This window comes from Oncorhynchus tshawytscha, unplaced genomic scaffold, assembly GCF_018296145.1.
Source record: "Oncorhynchus tshawytscha isolate Ot180627B unplaced genomic scaffold, Otsh_v2.0 Un_contig_2401_pilon_pilon, whole genome shotgun sequence".
Classification (NCBI taxonomy): domain Eukaryota; kingdom Metazoa; phylum Chordata; class Actinopteri; order Salmoniformes; family Salmonidae; genus Oncorhynchus; species Oncorhynchus tshawytscha.
Genome location: NW_024609237.1, coordinates 46,700 through 68,433, shown reverse-complemented (window position 1 = coordinate 68,433; position 21,734 = coordinate 46,700). Strand labels below are relative to the sequence as shown.

The 21,734-nt window shown below is 50.2% G+C and overlaps 1 protein-coding gene and 1 long non-coding RNA gene across 2 annotated transcripts in view; both read right to left on the bottom strand.

Moving 5' to 3' along the window:
* The window catches only part of LOC112262177 (formin-2-like), a 91,520-nt gene that overhangs the window by 43,198 nt on the left and 26,588 nt on the right, over positions 1 to 21,734 (bottom strand). Inside the window, 9 exon segments of the mRNA XM_042314587.1 lie at positions 293 to 428; positions 9,611 to 9,874; positions 9,876 to 10,082; positions 10,084 to 10,423; positions 10,881 to 11,067; positions 11,716 to 11,777; positions 13,412 to 13,759; positions 14,130 to 14,244; positions 16,527 to 16,796. Of these exon segments, the coding sequence (XP_042170521.1) occupies positions 293 to 428; positions 9,611 to 9,874; positions 9,876 to 10,082; positions 10,084 to 10,423; positions 10,881 to 11,067; positions 11,716 to 11,777; positions 13,412 to 13,759; positions 14,130 to 14,244; positions 16,527 to 16,796 (1,929 nt within the window).
* LOC121844466 lies at positions 10,224 to 10,901 on the bottom strand. The gene is made up of 3 exons (XR_006081998.1): positions 10,881 to 10,901; positions 10,659 to 10,835; positions 10,224 to 10,613 (listed from the first exon to the last, which is right to left on the bottom strand). It is a non-coding gene; the product is annotated as an uncharacterized LOC121844466 (long non-coding RNA).

Genomic DNA, 21,734 nt, shown 5'->3' with positions numbered 1-21,734 from the left:
TGAGGGTGATAGGACAATTAGACAGGGAGGCACTGGGACAGGACAGGGGGCAGGACAGGGGGGGACACTGGGACAGGACAGGAGGACAGGGAACACCGGGGGCACAGGACAGGGGCACTGGGACAGGACAGGAGGCACTGGGACAGGACAGGACAGGGGGCAGGGACAGGGAACACTGGAACAGGACAAGAGGATAGGACAGAGGGCACTGGGACCTGACAGGGGTAAAACAAGAGGATAGGACAGGGGTAAAAAATAGGACAGGGGTAAATAGGAGGTTATCTGAACTCACCTGTTTGGCTTTAGACTTGGTGATGGTATCTGACAGTGGTTTCTTCTTCTCCTTCACAGCAGTCTTGGAGAACAGCTCTACGAACTCCTCAAAGTTCACATCAGGCTCCTGTATCTTGTCCCAGACCAGCGACGTGCTCACCTCTCTAGGATGAGGGAAGCGTTAGTGAGGTTGTGACTGTTGGATCTTTACTAAAAGATCCCAGAAATGTTCCAGATGCACAAAAACCTTATTTCACTCAAATGATTTGCACATATTAGTTGACATCCCTGTTAAGTCAGAATTTCTCCTTTATCAAGGTAATCCATCCACCTGACAGGTGTGGCATATCAAGAAGCTGATTAAAACAGCATGATCATTACACAGGTGCACCTCGTGCTGGGGACACTCTAAAATGTGTGCAGTTGTCTCACAACACATGTCTCTCTTTGAAGATTCGTGCAATTGGTATGCTGACTGCAGCAATGTCCACCAGAGTCGTTGCCAGAGAATTTGTTCTCAACCAATTTGGGAGGCCTATGCCTTCCCAGGCCCCCGCCTGTGCCCCCAGCCAATCAGGTGAAATCCATATATTACGGCCTAATGTTTTTATTAAAATTGACCGATTTCCTGATATGAAACTGTAACGCAGTAAAATCTTTTAAATATTTACGCTTACATTGTTGTTCAGTAAACATATGAGCCCCAGTACTACACCTTGAGTGAGAAATATCACAGCTTATTTTTTTGTCCATCTCTCAATCGGTATTGTGACAGCAAATCAAATCAATTTCTGTTAAAACAATTGACTGAGTATCCATTCTACCATCAACCGATGTCAGTACTAAGTATCCATTCTACCATCAACCGATGTCAGTACTAAGTATCCATTCTACCATCAACCGATGTCAGTACTAAGTATCCATTCTACCATCAACCGATGTCAGTACTAAGTATCCATTCTACCATCAACCGATGTCAGTACTAATATCCATTCTACCATCAATCGATGTCCAAAGTCTTCTCTAGCCAATCAGATCCAAAGCTCTTCTCCAGGCAGAGGAAACAGACCTCCAAAGCTCTTCTCTAGCCAATCAGAGAGGAAACAGACCTCCAAAGCTCTTCTCCAGGCAGAGGAAACAGACCTCCAAAGCTCTTCTCCAGCCAATCAGAGGAAACAGACCTCCAAAGCTCTTCTCCAGCCAGAGGAAACAGACCTCCAGCACTTCTCCAGCCAATCAGAGAGGATGCAGTCTAACCGCCAATCAGAGAGGAAACAGACAAAGAGGCAGAGGAAACAGACTCCAAAGCTCTTCTCCAATCAGAGAGCAGACCTCCAAAGCTCTTCTCCAGGCAGAGGAAACAGACCTCCAAAGCTCTTCTCTAGCCAATCAGAGAGGAAACAGACCTCCAAAGCTCTTCTCCAGCCAATCAAAGAGCCAATCAGAGGAAACAGACCTCCAAAGCTCTTCCAGAGAAACAAAGCACTTATCAAATCAGAGAGGATTCTCCAGCCAATCAGAGAGGATGCAGTCTAACCGTATGCTCCCTGCGCAACACCCGTTATTCATTCAAACATCGGCTTCACGCTTCCAACACATCTTTCTTTCATTTCACTGTGTTAATGGTGATTCTCCATATGCATTCTACCGCGCTCCACACTCTCATGCTCAGAGTTCATTCTCAGACCACGTTCTCTTGAGCTCCACACGCTGATGCTCCGAGTGCTCTTGAGGACGAGAGTGGAGAACACATAAAACCTTCAATTAGAGCAGCACTCCCCTACTGTATTACCTCACACCGAGCAGCACTCCCCTACTGTATTACCTCACGCCGAGCAGCACTCCCCTACTGTATTACCTCACGCCGAGCAGCACTCCCCTACTGTATTACCTCACGCCGAGCAGCACTCCCCTACTACTGTATTACCTCACGCCGAGCAGCACTCCCCTACTCTATTACCTCAGCACTCCCCTACTCTATTACCTCAGCACTCCCCTACTCTATTACCTCAGCACTCCCCTACTCTATTACCTCAGCACTCCCCTACTCTATTACCTCAGCACTCCCCTACTCTATTACCTCAGCACTCCCCTACTCTATTACCTCAGCACTCCCCCTACTCTATTACCTCAGCACTCCCCTACTCTATTACCTCAGCACTCCCCCTACTCTATTACCTCAGCACTCCCCCTACTCTATTACCTCAGCACTCCCCTACTCTATTACCTCAGCACTCCCCCTACTCTATTACCTCAGCACTCCCCCTACTCTATTACCTCAGCACTCCCCTACTCTATTACCTCAGCACTCCCCTACTCTATTACCTCAGCACTCCCCCTACTCTATTACCTCAGCACTCCCCTACTCTATTACCTCAGCACTCCCCTACTCTATTACCTCAGCACTCCCCCTACTCTATTACCTCAGCACTCCCCCTACTCTATTACCTCAGCACTCCCCTACTCTATTACCTCAGCACTCCCCTACTCTATTACCTCAGCACTCCCCTACTCTATTACCTCACACTGAGCAGCACTCCCCTACTGTATTACCTCACGCCGAGCAGCACTCCCCTACTGTATTACCTCACGCCGAGCAGCACTCCACCTACTGTATTACCTCACGGCGAGCAGCACTCCCCCTACTGCATTACCTCACGCTGAGCAGCACTCCCCTACTGTATTACCTCACACTCCCCTACTGTATTACCTCACACTCCCCTACTGTATTACCTCCCCTACTGTATTACTCCCACTACTGTATTACCTCACACTCCCCTACTGTATTACCTCACGCTGAGCAGCACTCCCCTTACTGTATTACCTCATGCTGAGCAGCACTCCCCCTACTGTATTACCTCACGCTCCCCCTACTGTATTACCTCACACTCCCCTACTGTATTACCTCACGCCGAGCAGCACTCCCCTACTGTATTACCTCACGCCGAGCAGCACTCCCCCACTGTATTACCTCACGCCGTGCAGCACTCCCCCTACTGTATTACCTCACGCCGAGCAGCACTCCCCTACTGTATTACCTCACGCCGAGCAGCACTCCCCCTACTGTATTACCTCACGCCGAGCAGCACTCCCCTACTCTATTACCGCAGCACTCCCTCACGCTCCCCTATTACCAGCACTCCCCCTACTCTATTACCTCAGCACTCCCCCTACTCTATTACCTCAGCACTCCCCTACTCTATTACCTCAGCACTCCCCTACTCTATTACCTCAGCACTCCCCCTACTCTATTACCTCAGCACTCCCCCTACTCTATTACCTCAGCACTCCCCTACTCTATTACCTCAGCACTCCCCTACTCTATTACCTCAGCACTCCCCTACTCTATTACCTCAGCACTCCCCCTACTCTATTACCTCAGCACTCCCCTACTCTATTACCTCAGCACTCCCCTACTCTATTACCTCAGCACTCCCCTACTCTATTACCTCAGCTCCCCTACTCTATTACCTCAGCACTCCCCTACTCTATTACCTCAGCACTCCCCTACTCTATTACCTCAGCACTCCCCTACTCTATTACCTCAGCACTCCCCTACTCTATTACCTCAGCACTCCCCTACTCTATTACCTCACACCGAGCAGCACTCCCCTACTGTATTACCTCACACCGAGCAGCACTCCCCTACTGCATTACCTCAGCCTCAGCCTCCCCTACTGCATTACCTCACGCACAGCACTCCCCTACTGCATTACCTCACGCTGAGCAGCACTCCCCTACTGTATTACCTCACACTCCCCTACTGTATTACCTCACACTCCCCTACTGTATTACACACTCCCCTACTGTATTACCTCACACTCCCCCCCTACTGTATTACCTCACGCAGCAGCACTCCCCTACTGTATTACCTCATGCTGGGCAGCACTCCCCTACTGTATTACCTCATGCTGAGCAGCACTCCCCTACTGTATTACCTCACGCTCCCCCCCCTACTGTATTACCTCACACTCCCCTACTGTATTACCTCACGCTCCCCCCCTACTGTATTACCTCACGCTGTGCAGCACTCCCCCTACTGTATTACCTCACGCTGAGCAGCACTCCCCCTACTGTATTACCTCACGCTGAGCAGCACTCCCCTACTGTATTACCTCACGCTGAGCAGCACTCCCCTACTGTATTACCTCACGCTGAGCAGCACTCCCCTACTGTATTACCTCACGCTGAGCAGCACTCCCCTACTGTATTACCTCACGCTGAGCAGCACTCCCCTACTACTGTCCCCTACTTACCTCACACTCCCCTACTGTATTACGCTGAGCAGCACTCCCCTACTGTATTACCTCACGCTGAGCAGCACTCCCCTACTGTATTACCTCACGCTGTGCAGCACTCCCCTACTGTATTACCTCACGCTGAGCCTCAGCACTCCCCTACTGTATTACCTCACGCTGAGCAGCACTCCCTCTACTGTATTACCTCACGCTGAGCAGCACTCCCCTACTGTATTACCTCACGCTGAGCAGCACTCCCCTACTACTGTATTACCTCACGCTGAGCAGCACTCCCCTACTGTAGTACCTCACGCTGAGCAGCCTCCCCTACTGTATTACCTCACGCTCCCCCCCTACTGTATTACCTCACACTGAGCAGCACTCCCCCTACTGTATTACCTCACAGCACTCCCCCTACTGTATTACCTCACGCTCAGCACTCCCCTACTGTATTACCTCACACTCCCCTACTGTATTACCTCACACTCCCCCTACTGTATTACCTCACACTCCCCTACTGTATTACCTCACGCTGAGCAGCACTCCCCTACTGTATTACCTCATGCTGAGCAGCACTCCCCTACTGTATTACCTCACGCTCCCCTACTGTATTACCTCACACTCCCCTACTGTATTACCTCACACTCCCCTACTGTATTACCTCACACTCCCCTACTGTATTACCTCACGCCGAGCAGCACTCCCCTACTGTATTACCTCACGCTGAGCAGCACTCCCCTACTGTATTACCTCACGCTGAGCAGCACTCCCCCTACTATATTACCTCACGCTGAGCAGCACTCCCTCTACTGTATTACCTCACGCTGAGCAGCACTCCCCTACTGTATTACCTCACGCTGAGCAGCACTCCCCTACTGTATTACCTCACGCTGAGCAGCACTCCCCTACTGTAGTACCTCACGCTGAGCAGCACTCCCCTACTGTAGTACCTCACGCTGAGCAGCACTCCCCTACTTTATTACCTCACACTGAGCAGCACTCCCCTACTGTATTACCTCACGCCGAGCAGCACTCCACTCCAGATGTAAATTATTTGTGGGTATCTAGCTAGCCAGCTAGCCCTATCAACAGGAGCTGAGCGGCTAGCCCCATCAACAGGAGCGGCTAGCCCCATCAACAGGAGCGGCTAGCCCCATCAACAGGAGCGGCTAGCCCCATCAACAGGAGCGGCTAGCCCCATCAACAGGAGCGGCTAGCCCCATCAACAGGAGCGGCTAGCCCCATCAACAGGAGCGGCTAGCCCTATCAACAGGAGCGGCTAGCCCCATCAACAGGAGCGGCTAGCCCCATCAACAGGAGCGGCTAGCCCCATCAACAGGAGCGGCTAGCCAGCTAGCCCTATCAACAGGAGCGGCTAGCCCGTTAGCCCTATCAACAGGAGCGGCTAGCCCGTTAGCCCTATCAACAGGAGCGGCTAGCCCGTTAGCCCCATCAACAGGAGCGGCTAGCCAGTTAGCCCTATCAACAGGAGCGGCTAGCCCCATCAACAGGAGCGGCTAGCCCCATCAACAGGAGCGGCTAGCCCCATCAACAGGAGCGGCTAGCCCTATCAACAGGAGCGGCTAGCCCCATCAACAGGAGCGGCTAGCCCCATCAACAGGAGCGGCTAGCCCCATCAACAGGAGCGGCTAGCCCTATCAACAGGAGCGGCTAGCCAGCTAGCCCTATCAACAGGAGCGGCTAGCCAGTTAGCCCTATCAACAGGAGCGGCTAGCCAGTTAGCCCTATCAACAGGAGCGGCTAGCCAGTTAGCCCTATCAACAGGAGCGGCTAGCCAGTTAGCCCTATCAACAGGAGCGGCTAGCCCGTTAGCCCTATCAACAGGAGCGGCTAGCCAGTTAGCCCTATCAACAGGAGCGGCTAGCCAGTTAGCCCTATCAACAGGAGCGGCTAGCCAGTTAGCCCTATCAACAGGAGCGGCTAGCCAGTTAGCCCTATCAACAGGAGCGGCTAGCCAGTTAGCCCTATCAACAGGAGCGGCTAGCCAGTTAGCCCTATCAACAGGAGCGGCTAGCCAGTTAGCCCTATCAACAGGAGCGGCTAGCCAGTTAGCCCTATCAACAGGAGCGGCTAGCCAGTTAGCCCTATCAACAGGAGCAGCTAGCCAGTTAGCCCTATCAACAGGAGCGGCTAGCCAGTTAGCCCTATCAACAGGAGCAGCTAGCCAGTTAGCCCTATCAACAGGAGCGGCTAGCCAGTTAGCCCTATCAACAGGAGCAGCTAGCCAGTTAGCCCTATCAACAGGAGCGGCTAGCCAGTTAGCCCTATCAACAGGAGCGGCTAGCCAGTTAGCCCTATCAACAGGAGCAGCTAGCCAGTTAGCCCTATCAACAGGAGCAGCTAGCCAGTTAGCCCTATCAACAGGAGCAGGCTAGCCAGTTAGCCCTATCAACAGGAGCGGCTAGCCAGTTAGCCCTATCAACAGGAGCGGCTAGCCAGTTAGCCCTATCAACAGGAGCGGCTAGCCAGTTAGCCCTATCAACAGGAGCGGCTAGCCAGTTAGCCCTATCAACAGGAGCGGCTAGCCAGTTAGCCCTATCAACAGGAGCGGCTAGCCAGTTAGCCCTATCAACAGGAGCGGCTAGCCAGTTAGCCCTATCAACAGGAGCGGCTAGCCAGTTAGCCCTATCAACAGGAGCGGCTAGCCAGTTAGCCCTATCAACAGGAGCGGCTAGCCAGTTAGCCCTATCAACAGGAGCGGCTAGCCAGTTAGCCCTATCAACAGGAGCGGCTAGCCAGTTAGCCCTATCAACAGGAGCGGCTAGCCAGTTAGCCCTATCAACAGGAGCGGCTAGCCAGTTAGCCCTATCAACAGGAGCGGCTAGCCAGTTAGCCCTATCAACAGGAGCGGCTAGCCAGTTAGCCCTATCAACAGGAGCGGCTAGCCAGTTAGCCCTATCAACAGGAGCGGCTAGCCAGTTAGCCCTATCAACAGGAGCGGCTAGCCAGTTAGCCCTATCAACAGGAGCAGCTAGCCAGTTAGCCCCATCAACAGGAGCAGCTAGCCCTATCAACAGGAGCAGCTAGCCAGTTAGCCCCATCAACAGGAGCAGCTAGCCAGTTAGCCCTATCAACAGGAGCGGCTAGCCAGTTAGCCCTATCAACAGGAGCGGCTAGCCAGTTAGCCCTATCAACAGGAGCGGCTAGCCAGTTAGCCCTATCAACAGGAGCAGCTAGCCAGTTAGCCCCATCAACAGGAGCAGCTAGCCCTATCAACAGGAGCAGCTAGCCAGTTAGCCCCATCAACAGGAGCAGCTAGCCAGTTAGCCCCATCAACAGGAGCAGCTAGCCAGTTAGCCCTATCAACAGGAGCGCTAGCCAGTTAGCCCTATCAACAGGAGCAGCTAGCCAGTTAGCCCCATCAACAGGAGCAGCTAGCCCTATCAACAGGAGCAGCTAGCCAGTTAGCCCCATCAACAGGAGCAGCTAGCCAGTTAGCCCTATCAACAGGAGCAGCTAGCCAGTTAGCCCTATCAACAGGAAAGCTAGCCAGTTAGCCCCATCAACAGGAGCAGTTAGCCAGTTAGCCCTATCAACAGGAGCAGTTAGCCAGTAGCCCCATCAACAGGAGCGGCTAGCCAGTTAGCCCTATCAACAGGAGCAGCTAGCCCTATCAACAGGAGTAGCTAGCCCTATCAACAGGAGCAGCTAGCCCTATCAACAGGAGCAGCTAGCCAGTTAGCCCTATCAACAGGAGCAGATAGCCCTATTAACAGTAGTAGCTAGCTACATTTAGCCCTTTTGACTAACTATGGGCTTGCTATCTATGCACATTTATGTATTGTAGGCAGGTAAATATGCCAAAATTAACATAGTATGGATGTAACATATCAAGATTACAATATTGAGACATGTACGGGCAACATTTCATTCCGAAGTTGGCCATTACTTTCTCGCGCTTTAGCTCAAATAATGTCCGCCATTGAGTTCAAGAAACGTTACATAGTTGTTTATGTGTACTCGTCATTTTTCTGTGCACACTGTTGAAACTTGATGCTTTAAAATATGTACCAAATGGCATCTGAGAAGTGTCCTTCGTTTCACATACTTTGATTTGGACTCGTACTCCGACCCTCCTGCATTTTGAGAAACACCCTTGTCCAAACTATCATAAACGCTTCTCAGAATAAGACTGCAGATCTAGGATCAGTTTTACATCTTTAATCATAATGAAGTGGAACTAAGACTCCTTATGACCTGATCCTAGATCAAATCAAATTTATTTATATAGCCCTTCGTACATCAGCTGATATCTCAAAGTGCTGTACAGAAACCCAGCCTAAAACCACAAACAGCAAGCAATGCAGGTGTAGATCACCACTCCTACCGAGACTCTGACCTGATCCTAGATCACCACTCCTACTGAGACTATGACCTGATCCTAGATCAACACTCCTACTGAGACTATGACCTGATCCTAGATCACCACTCCTACCGAGACTCTTTATGACCTGATCCTAGATCACCACTCCTACCAAGACTATGACCTGATCTTAGATCACCACTCCTACCACTCCTACTGAGACTATGACCTGATCCTAGATCACCACTCCTGCTGAGAGTATGACCTGATCCTAGATCACCACTCCTACCGAGACTCTTTATGACCTGATCCTAGATCACCACTCCTACCGAGACTCTTTATGACCTGATCCTAGATCACCACTCCTACCGAGACTATGACCTGATCCTAGATCACCACTCCTACTGAGACTATGACCTGATCCTAGATCACCACTCCTACTGAGACTATGACCTGATCCTAGATCACCACTCCTGCTGAGACTATGACCTGATCCTAGATCAACACTCCTGCTGAGACTATGACCTGATCCTAGATCAACACTCCTGCTGAGACTATGACCTGATCCTAGATCAACACTCCTACTGAGACTATGACCTGATCCTAGATCAACACTCCTACTCTAAAATCTTTGTAAATACATGTACAGATGCTTATGTAACTAGCATAGTTGTCATATGATTGCTTTTTAGCATAAAGCTTTAGAAACTGCTGAAATAAAACAAATGGCTTGTTAAATACATTTGATTGATTGATTGATTGATTGATTGATTACTTTTTGTGTTGAGCCGAGTTGAGCTGTATCCTGGTCCAGTAGAGAGGTTTCATGGGTCTGGGGGGCTCCACCACTCCTTTCCGGGGAGGTTTCTCCTGGGCCATGCCTAGAGCATACAGTCCCATGGGCAACGGAGGGACCAGGGAGCCCAGGGCACATGGTGGAGGAGGGCCACAGCCAGGAGGAGGAGGAGGTCCTCCCATCCCAGGTAATGGTGGAGGGGGTGGGGGAGGGCCCATCCCTATCATCCCAGGTAAGGGAGGGGGGTGGTGGGGGCATTGCACCCCCTGGTAGAGGAGGTGGAGGAGGTGGTGGGGGCATTGCACCCCCTGGTAGAGGAGGTGGAGGAGGTGGTGGGGGCATTGCACCCCCTGGTAGAGGAGGTGGAGGTGGAGGCATTGCACCCCCTGGTAGAGGAGGTGGAGGAGGTGGTGGAGGCATTGCACCCCCTGGTAGAGGAGGTGGAGGTGGTGGTGGGGGGCATTGCACCCCCTGGTAGAGGAGGTGGAGGTGGTGGTGGGGGCATTGCACCCCCTGGTAGAGGAGGTGGAGGAGGTGGTGGAGGCATTGCACCCCCTGGTAGAGGAGGTGGTGGAGGTGGTGGGGGCATTGCACCCCCTGGTAGAGGTGGTGGTGGAGGTGGTGGGGGCATTGCACCCCCTGGTAGAGGTGGTGGTGGAGGAGGAGCCATGGAGTGACCAGGTAAAGGAGGTGGTGGGGGAGGTTTAATGCCACTCTGCTGCTGTTGGCACGTACAGACAAATGCTGGTGCGACCTTGGGGGAGAAGGGTATGGGTAGGGACAGGGCCAGTTCTGGGGGGAGTTTCAGGGGACAGGAGGAAGACAAAGAGGACTCTCCTCCAGCCTCGTTCACAAACAAGGGTGGCATCTGGTCCGGTAAAGGCACTTTAAACTTATAGCTTTCCTCCATAGGCGACGTCTGGACAGACTTGGCCTCCAGACAACTCAGGAGACAGTCAGTCTGTTGGTCTACATGACAAACCTCCTTCACCATCCTCTCTTCAGTCTGTAGGTCTACATGACAGACCTCCTTCACCATCCTCTCTTCAGTCTGTAGGTCTACATGACAGACCTCCTTCACCATCCTCTCTTCAGTCTGTAGGTCTACATGACAGACCTCCTTCACTATCCTCTCTTCAGTCTGTAGGTCTACATGACAGACCTTCACCATCCTCTCTTCAGTCTGTAGGTCTACATGACAGACCTCCTTCACTATCCTCTCCTCAGTTTGTAGGTCTACATGACAGACCTCCCGGTACAGACCCCCTCCACACTAGCCTCCGGCTCCTTAATGCTAATAATATCTCTGTCCAGCAGGGGTGCTGTTCCTCCAGCTCAGCTATCTTAGTCCGCAGGTCCTCAATGGTCTGTTCTAACTGCTGGATCACATTGACGTGCTCCTCTTTCAGCTTCACTGTTTTCAGCACTGACTCCTCCTGGAGAGACAGAGAGGGGGCCAGAGTGCGAGAGAGGGGGGGCCAGAGTGCGAGAGGGGGGGGGCAGAGTGCGAGAGAGAGGGGGGCCAGAGTGCGAGAGAGAGGGGGGCCAGAGAGCGAGAGAGAGGGAAAACAGTGTTCATATAAACCTTTAAAGCAATATGTTATCTGTTTTATAACCAGAAGGAGAACAATGTTATATTCAACGTATTCTTGTTAGAGGCAGGGCTTCTTGTAGAGGAGCTAAATGACTTCATATGGGACAAGATGGCGGCTTTCAGAAGGACAATACTTCAACAACAAGGAGCATCTCTAGGAGACACAGATAAGAGATAAACATGGGAGAGGTCAGAGTCTGCCAGGTACTGGTCCACACACACCAAGACCCTCACTTAGAACTGCTATTAAGAGTATTCCACTAAACTAGTACAACTCTTAGTGGATGCTGCCCCCTTGTGGTTAATCAGGTGAAGGAGGCCAGGGCTATTCATGATGCTATTCTCTCCAAAGGGAAAGACTGTACTATAGATAACCTCTCAGGTAGGGTTGGATGATTCCCTACTGATTTTGGAAATCTTACCAGGTACTTTGCAAACCTAGTCTGAGAATAGGGTGACTAGGTAGGATAGGGAGACTAGGATGACTGACCTGAAGTTGGCCGACTTCTTCTCTCTGATGTCTCTTCAGCCCCAAGATGGCTGCCTGGTGTTCTGTAGGAAGAGACAGGATACTTCTATATTATCACAACCAGAATACAACCACAACCATGCACGGTCAACTAGACCAGACCCCTTTCTACTGGTATTAATCACTACCAGAATATAACCATGCACGGTCAACTAGACCAGACCCCTTTCTACTGGTATTAATCACTACCAGAATATAACCATGCACAGTCAACTAGACCAGACCACTTTCTACTGGTATTAATCACTACCAGAATACAACCATGCAGTCAACTAGACCACATGCTACTGGATGATATGTGATACAATGATTACTTCAATTCACAATCCGTACAATCATGCTGTTTCTTAGAAGGAAATGAAAATGGACATTTAATGTGAACATCAAAAGTTGTCTAAAGCCTCATGTCAAACCAATAGTTAGGGAAGAAGCAACATTACATCTAGCAGCCTGTTTTCTTTTAGGTGTTAGACTCAGCAGCAAGGACAGATGCGGGATGTTCGTCGGGGGCAAGACGACGGGATGTTCGTCGGGGGCAAGAAAATGGGATGTTCGTCGGGGGCAAGACGACGGGATGTTCGTAGGGGGCAAGACGACGGGATGTTCGTCGGGGGCAAGACGACGGGATGTTCGTGGGGGGCAAGACGGGATGTTCGTCGGGGGGGCAAGTTACGGGGACGGGATGTTCGTCGGGGGAAGACGGGGCAAGACGACGGGATGTTCGTCGGGGGCAAGACGACGGGATGTTCGTCGGGGGCAAGACGACGGGATGTTCGTCGGGGGCAAGACGACGGGATGTTCGTCGGGGGCAAGACGACGGGATGTTCGTCGGGGGCAAGACGACGGGATGTTCGTCGGGGGCAAGACGACGGGATGTTCGTCGGGGGCAAGACGACGGGATGTTCGTCGGGGGCAAGACGACGGGATGTTCGTCGGGGGCAAGACGACGGGATGTTTGTCGGGGGCAAGACGACGGGATGTTCGTCGGGGGCAAGACGACGGGATGTTCGTCGGGGGCAAGACGACGGGATGTTTGTCGGGGGCAAGACGACGGGATGTTTGTCGGGGGACAGAGAGGGGAAAGCTGTGCTCAGAATATCAATAAATTTTTGCCTGCCTGAGCACTGACTCATTGTTGCTATGCAACCTTGGCCCTTTCAATAGCACGTGGGACTACAGAAAGACAGCACATGACGAGCAAGGCCAAAAAGAAAGAGTTAAATGACCATGCAGATACACATTCACAATGTAACTTACCTTCATCGCCCTCTAAAGGTATCAGAGCAGGAAAGAAGAGATCCAGATTAGAAACAAGTCTTTCCTTAAATCTACACTGTTGGGTTAAATTAACGCTGGTCATGTGTATCAGGGCACAGAGACGCAATGTCCTCTTAAAACCACTGGTATAAAACAGGAAGCTCAACTCTAAAAGAACAAAGCGAGGCTACGAGCTCCCCACCCTGGCTAAGGGACGAGGCTACGAGCTCCCCACCCTGGCTAAGGGACGAGGGCTACGAGCTCCCCACCCTGGCTAAGGGACGAGGCTACGAGCTCCCCACCCTGGCTAAGGGACGAGGCTACGAGCTCCCCACCCTGGCTAAGGGACGAGGCTACGAGCTCCCCACCCTGGCTAAGGGACGAGGCTACGAGCTCCCACCCTGGCTAAGGGACGAGGCTACGAGCTCCCCACCCTGGCTAAGGGACGAGGCTACGAGCTCCCCACCCTGGCTAAGGGACGAGGCTACGAGCTCCCACCCTGGCTCCCCACCCTGGCTAAGGGACGAGGCTACGAGCTCTCCACCCTGGCTAAGGGACGAGGCTACGAGCTCTCCACCCTGGCTAAGGGACGAGGCTACGAGCTCTCCACCCTGGCTAAGGGACGAGGCTACGAGCTCTCCACCCTGGCTAAGGGACGAGGCTACGAGCTCTCCACCCTGGCTAAGGGACGAGGCTACGAGCTCTCCACCCTGGCTAAGGGACGAGGCTCCACGGCTCTCCACCCTGGCTAAGGGACGAGGCTACGAGCTCTCCACCCTGGCTAAGGGACGAGGCTACGAGCTCTCCACCCTGGCTAAGGGACGAGGCTACGAGCTCTCCACCTTGGCTAAGGAAGTTAATGTTTCTAGACTCCATCTGCAAAATCATTGCTAGTTAGAGTTAGAGAAAACAAGCACAACAGTCTGAAGTTAGTAACTGTTTTGATGAGGGCACCAACCCACCTTGGTAGAACGTATAACAATGTGTAATTAGACCTGGTCTGTTACAGTAGTTAGCGGTTTCAGATCTAGTCTCTACAGTATAATAGTATCTATATGGATGTGGTGAGGGCCCCTACCCTCCTCGGTGTACATGAGGCCTGGTCTATCGTCTCCCACAGGTCTGGGTGGGGGCCACAGGGTCTTCAGGTGCCCAGGGAGGGGGCCCGGCCCTCAAAGTGTTCCATGGAGTGGGGGGCTGGCTGACCGCTGCCCACGTGTACAGCTGGTCTTGCTGGGGGAGAGGGGAGATATGGCATACATGAGGACATAAGATAAAATAGCATAAGGGGACAACAGAGGACAAATGAGGAGATATAATGCTGTTAGGGGACAATAGGACATAGGAGATAGAATGCTATAGGGGGACAATAGAACAGTGGTTCCTCCTTTAAAAAGTTGTGAGCTTACGCCACGGGCCTTAGAGGTAATTTGTGGTTTAGTACGGTACCCTGCGTCACTTCACAACTTCAGTGTTACGTAGTAGTTGTTGTAGTAGTAGTAGTAGTAGTTGCATTTCTCCTTTTAAAAACAAGTAAATCATTCTAAACAACAAACAGGCTTTTTAAATAAATTAGTTACAATGTCTCACCCCACGTTTAAGAATGGCCTTTTTCTTGCTGATTTGTAACAATCTCCAAAATATTTAAGGGGCATTGCACTAATACAAGGCACTGACTAGGGAAATGTTCCCACTGTTCTGTTCTTAGTGTCAGTCTGCAGGTTCAAACTAAAACAATGTAACTAATAATGGTTTATGCTTTATGCTTTCATTAATAAAAATGATACAAATGCTGATGTTTATTTAGTTATTGATCCATAACGAATGACTATGGAATAAATATCACTGAATTACAGAACTATCCTCCAATCCTCTATTTGTAATTATTCGCAGAGAGTCACGTCATATTTTCGATATACTGTAAGAGACATGAGTCTCACTAGTGTTGAGTCATGTGCTGTTAAAAGTGGTGTAGGTAATTTAAAGAGAATATTGAAGTTAGAAGCAAAAGCCTACAACTATTTTAGCACCGTTTGACGCTGCTCTGAGACAAGCATGAGGACTGTTCTTGATAAATGAATAAGATTGTTATTTGAACGTAATCTCGGTTTGGGTATTGGTTGGACTAGAATTGGAAAATTAGGGTGTATAAATGTTATGCTCTTAGCGTAACTTTTATTTTACTACGCAAGTCAGTTAAGAACAAATTCTAATTTACAATGACAGTCTACTCCTTCCTCCCTGTCGGGGACTTGAACCCCAGTCTCCCACGTGCCATGCCAGCACGACATTGGGATTCTTTAGCTAAATAGCCCAGTACTGTACTGCCGACCGTCATGTTGTACAGCGCCATATTTTCCACTCCATCCTAACGGAAACCCAGAAGGTTTTTAGTTTTTCTTGGAATAGAAACACCATAATATTAAATTAATTAATTAAGCGAGTACCAGTCAAAAGTTTGGACACACCTACTCATTCCAGGATTATTTTTTTTTTACAATTTTCTACATTGTAGAATGTAACTATGAAATAACACATGAAATCAGTTAAGAACAGATTTATTTACAAGGACAGTCTACTCCTTTCTCCCCGTCGGGGAATTTAACCCCGGTCTCTCACATGCCCGAATTCTCTAGTACAGCAATTATTCAAGGTACTTGAGGTCACTGAGAAAGTCTGGACATGGCCTGCTCTCCCTTATGTAAGAAATTAGACACTTTCCCATGTTTCCTACAGTATGTATTGTAGGCTACGTTTACTTGTCAGACTGCATAGTCACCTAATAAACAAATGCAGGTGGCTTTTCTTCAAAATGCTTTATATGCTTTCTTACCCAAATGTGAAAGCATATACTGTATAGTACTGTATTTCTTCATCAGCATCTTTATGCTTTTGTTAATAAAATGATAAAAATCTTTCAAAATGCAGATGTTGATTTAGTTATGGATCCATTATGAATTACTATGGGAATAAATATTACTGAATTACAGAAATATTGATACAAAGTTGTCTAACGAAGGCAAACAAATTGTTGCTTACTGGAAAATACTCCTTCAAACACACGGTCACGTTGTACAGCGTCATTATGGCTATTAGCAGGGCTATATTTTGGGCTTTATAAACTTATTTTTGCCTTTATTCAGATTACAATCGCTCACCGTTATTTTTTAAAATGAAATAATCTCAAATATATATATATATTGTTATATATAGCCTTCTATTCTTAAGATATATGTGTTGACTGAATATAAGCAAGTGATGTCTTCTAAATAATCAACCAATCACATTGACTAATCCCATTTCAGATGGAAAACTCTCGTCTTGGATGCTGAGTGCAACGGAAACACTCCATGACATCACATGCCATGTGTACTCAACCATGTTAGATCAAAGAACAAAAGCACCCGTCCCAAATGTCCCCTGGTCAAAAGTAGTGCACTATAGGGAATAGGTACCATACTGCTACCATACTTTGGACAGAGACACAGCCTTGTGCATATTGCTCCCATGCTAACCTGCAGGTGCTCAAATAGGTTGCATTTCCTGCGGACGGTCTGTTTGAGTTTGAGCCATGCTAGGTCCAGCCTCCTCTCCCTCTCCTCCCCTCTTCCCTGGCCGTTGATGGTTAGTAGCTCTCGGACTAGCTCAGGAACCCGAGACAGCACCACACACTCAGAGGCCCCCACATCATCATTAGCTTGAGCCAGGGAGGAGGAGGAGGAAGAGCCCCCATCGGTCTCTACGCCTGACTCTGACATATACGCCATGTCCTTGTCTGCTTTAATCTGTCAGTTCCTGGACAGAATATTGAATTTTATGGCGCATAGCCTCCGGACTCAGCTCTCTGCACTTCCTGTTTGGAACGTGTAGGTATTCCATCATCGCCAAGACCGCTGAGGGAAAAATGTGGAGTTTGCATTTTAGAAAAATAAAATCAACAAATCCCTCGAGGTGGTAAACAGTGGTGTTTTATTCCTCAGGGATGTAAATGGTGGTGTTTTTTCCCTCTGCTCTGCGGTTCTCTATTCCTCTTCTGACAATGCAGTGAGTTACTGCCAGTCTGACACTTCTTTCCTGTCACCGGTCTGCGATCCTGAAAACTCCCAAAGACGCTGCATCCTCTGTGAAACTGCAGCAGTCCCCAGAAACATTGGGCGTTGCTGCCCTCCCCTCCTGTTCTCATGGTAACTCTGACCAGTCCAGACTCAGAGAGCCTGATATAGTGGACTGGTCTCTTCTCCCTGCTGTCATTGTAGCGTCAGGCAAGTCACCGGGTTTTTGCACAGGCTGATGGGACGGCTTGCAGTCAGATCAGGTTGCTTTATGACTACGCTTTCTCCTTCTCTATGCTGCTCTGTGCTGCACAGGAAGGAGAGGGAGGGCAGAGGCAGAGAACGATCATTTATTCACAGGTCAAAGCCTGAGAGCTGCCCTGTCCCATCCTTTCCTGTCTGTAATCAGCTACACTTTGCCTTAGTGTTCCCATGACAAGATTAGGGCATCAGGCTACAATCTGAAACCTGTCGTCACATCTGTATACCTCTGAGGAGAACATAAGTCAGGCAGGGAGGGAGCGCAAAAGGGCTGTCGTTCTCTGTTATTGCTACAACATGCAGCAGTACAGTGTTCACACAGCTAGCCAGGAGACTGGTCCCTCCAGAGAGACACTGTACCAACAGCTAGCCAGGAGGCTGGTCCCTCCAGAGAGACACACTGTACCAACAGCTAGCCAGGAGGCCGGTCCCTCCAGAGAGACACACTGTACCAACAGCTAGCCAGCAGGCTGGTCCCGCCAGAGAGCCACTAAGAACACTGACTCCGCATCCTCAAGCATTTATGACTTTCACTGTGGCATTGTCACCATAACAACAAGGTGGCTCTTGTTGCAGGTAGCATCACAGCCATTAGCGTTGTGTGTTAGAGCTCAGAGCACTCGAACTCAGCAAAACCATACCAAAAGGGCATAGCGGCCGGCCGACACCCAGATAGCATAGTGTAATCATCGATGAAACTTGATTTATTTTCTTACTGGTAAGGAACGCACAGCATTTTGTACGGAGTAGCCTACTCTGCTGACTCAAATCAATAAAAATGACGTCTGATCGATATAAAAGGCCTACGAAAAGGGGAGACAAATACATTATAAATGTCCATCCAACCTGGAGGAGGAAATTGTGTAGGCTACTGTACTGCCGTTCTGCGACAGTCATTAGGTCTTCGTGTAGGCTACTGTACTGCCGTTCTGCGACAGTCATTAGGTCTTCGTGTAGGCTACTGTACTGCCGTTCTGCGACAGTCATTAGGTCTACGTGTAGGCTACTGTACTGCCGTTCTGCGAGTCAGTCAGTCATTAGGTCTACGTGTAGGCTACTGTACTGCCGTTCTGCGAGTCAGTTAGTCATTAGGTCTACGTGTAGGCTACTGTACTGCCGTTCTGCGAGTCAGTCAGTCATTAGGTCTACGTGTAGGCTACTCTACTGCCGTTCTGCGACAGTTAGTCCTTAGGTCTACGTGTAGGCTACTGTACTGCCGTTCTGCGACAGTCAGTCATTAGGGCTACGTGTAGGCTACTGTACTGCCGTTCTGCGACAGTCAGTCATTAGGTCTACGTGTAGGCTACTGTACTGCCGTTCTGCGAGTCAGTCAGTCATTAGGTCTACGTGTAGGCTACTGTACTGCCGTTCTGCGACAGTCAGTCATTAGGTCTACGTGTAAGCTACTGTACTGCCGTTCTGCGACAGTCAGTCATTAGGTCTACGTGTAGGCTACTGTACTGCCGTTCTGCGAGTCAGTCAGTCATTAGGTCTACGTGTAGGCTACTGTACTGCCGTTCTGCGACAGTCAGTCATTAGGTCTACGTGTAGGCTACTGTACTGCCGTTCTGCGACAGTTAGTCCTTAGGTCTACGTGTAGGCTACTGTACTGCCGTTCTGCGACAGTCAGTCATTAGGTCTACGTGTAGGCTACTGTACTGCCGTTCTGCGACAGTCAGTCATTAGGTCTACGTGTAGGCTACTGTACTGCCGTTCTGCGAGTCAGTCAGTCATTAGGTCTACGTGTAGGCTACTGTACTGCCGTTCTGCGACAGTCAGTCATTAGGTCTACGTGTAGGCTACTGTACTGCCGTTCTGCGAGTCAGTCAGTCATTAGGTCTACGTGTAGGCTACTGTACTGCCGTTCTGCGACAGTCAGTCATTAGGTCTACGTGTAGGCTACTGTACTGCCGTTCTGCGACAGTCAGTCATTAGGTCTACGTGTAAGCTACTGTACTGCCGTTCTGCGACAGTCAGTCATTAGGTCTACGTGTAGGCTACTGTACTGCCGTTCTGCGAGTCAGTCAGTCATTAGGTCTACGTGTAGGCTACTGTACTGCCGTTCTGCGAGTCAGTCAGTCATTAGGTCTACGTGTAGGCTACTGTACTGCCGTTCTGCGACAGTCAGTCATTAGGTCTACGTGTAGGCTACTGTACTGCCGTTCTGCGACAGTCAGTCATTAGGTCTACGTGTAGGCTGCTGTACTGCCGTTCTGCGACAGTCAGTCATTAGGTCTACGTGTAGGCTACTGTACTGCCGTTCTGCGACAGTCAGTCATTAGGTCTACGTGTAGGCTACTGTACTGCCGTTCTGCGACAGTCAGTCATTAGGTCTACGTGTAGGCTACTGTACTGCCGTTCTGCGACAGTCAGTCATTAGGTCTACGTGTAGGCTACTGTACTGCCGTTCTGCGACAGTCAGTCATTAGGTCTACGTGTAAGCTACTGTACTGCCGTTCTGCGACAGTCATTAGGTCTACGTGTAGGCTACTGTACTGCCGTTCTGCGAGTCAGTCAGTCATTAGGTCTACGTGTAGGCTACTGTACTGCCGTTCTGCGAGTCAGTTAGTCATTAGGTCTACGTGTAGGCTACTGTACTGCCGTTCTGCGAGTCAGTCAGTCATTAGGTCTACGTGTAGGCTACTCTACTGCCGTTCTGCGACAGTTAGTCCTTAGGTCTACGTGTAGGCTACTGTACTGCCGTTCTGCGACAGTCAGTCATTAGGGCTACGTGTAGGCTACTGTACTGCCGTTCTGCGACAGTCAGTCATTAGGTCTACGTGTAGGCTACTGTACTGCCGTTCTGCGAGTCAGTCAGTCATTAGGTCTACGTGTAGGCTACTGTACTGCCGTTCTGCGACAGTCAGTCATTAGGTCTACGTGTAAGCTACTGTACTGCCGTTCTGCGACAGTCAGTCATTAGGTCTACGTGTAGGCTACTGTACTGCCGTTCTGCGAGTCAGTCAGTCATTAGGTCTACGTGTAGGCTACTGTACTGCCGTTCTGCGACAGTCAGTCATTAGGTCTACGTGTAGGCTACTGTACTGCCGTTCTGCGACAGTCAGTCATTAGGTCTACGTGTAAGCTACTGTACTGCCGTTCTGCGACAGTCATTAGGTCTACGTGTAGGCTACTGTACTGCCGTTCTGCGAGTCAGTCAGTCATTAGGTCTACGTGTAGGCTACTGTACTGCCGTTCTGCGAGTCAGTTAGTCATTAGGTCTACGTGTAGGCTACTGTACTGCCGTTCTGCGAGTCAGTCAGTCATTAGGTCTACGTGTAGGCTACTCTACTGCCGTTCTGCGACAGTTAGTCCTTAGGTCTACGTGTAGGCTACTGTACTGCCGTTCTGCGACAGTCAGTCATTAGGGCTACGTGTAGGCTACTGTACTGCCGTTCTGCGACAGTCAGTCATTAGGTCTACGTGTAGGCTACTGTACTGCCGTTCTGCGACAGTTAGTCCTTAGGTCTACGTGTAGGCTACTGTACTGCCGTTCTGCGACAGTCAGTCATTAGGTCTACGTGTAGGCTACTGTACTGCCGTTCTGCGAGTCAGTCAGTCATTAGGTCTACGTGTAGGCTACTGTACTGCCGTTCTGCGACAGTCAGTCATTAGGTCTACGTGTAAGCTACTGTACTGCCGTTCTGCGACAGTCAGTCATTAGGTCTACGTGTAGGCTACTGTACTGCCGTTCTGCGAGTCAGTCAGTCATTAGGTCTACGTGTAGGCTACTGTACTGCCGTTCTGCGACAGTCAGTCATTAGGTCTACGTGTAGGCTACTGTACTGCCGTTCTGCGACAGTCAGTCATTAGGTCTACGTGTAGGCTACTGTACTGCCGTTCTGCGACAGTTAGTCCTTAGGTCTACGTGTAGGCTACTGTACTGCCGTTCTGCGACAGTCAGTCATTAGGTCTACGTGTAGGCTACTGTACTGCCGTTCTGCGAGTCAGTTAGTCATTAGGTCTACGTGTAGGCTACTGTACTGCCGTTCTGCGAGTCAGTCAGTCATTAGGTCTACGTGTAGGCTACTCTACTGCCGTTCTGCGACAGTTAGTCCTTAGGTCTACGTGTAGGCTACTGTACTGCCGTTCTGCGACAGTCAGTCATTAGGGCTACGTGTAGGCTACTGTACTGCCGTTCTGCGACAGTCAGTCATTAGGTCTACGTGTAGGCTACTGTACTGCCGTTCTGCGAGTCAGTCAGTCATTAGGTCTACGTGTAGGCTACTGTACTGCCGTTCTGCGACAGTCAGTCATTAGGTCTACGTGTAAGCTACTGTACTGCCGTTCTGCGACAGTCAGTCATTAGGTCTACGTGTAAGCTACTGTACTGCCGTTCTGCGACAGTCAGTCATTAGGTCTACGTGTAGGCTACTGTACTGCCGTTCTGCGACAGTCAGTCATTAGGTC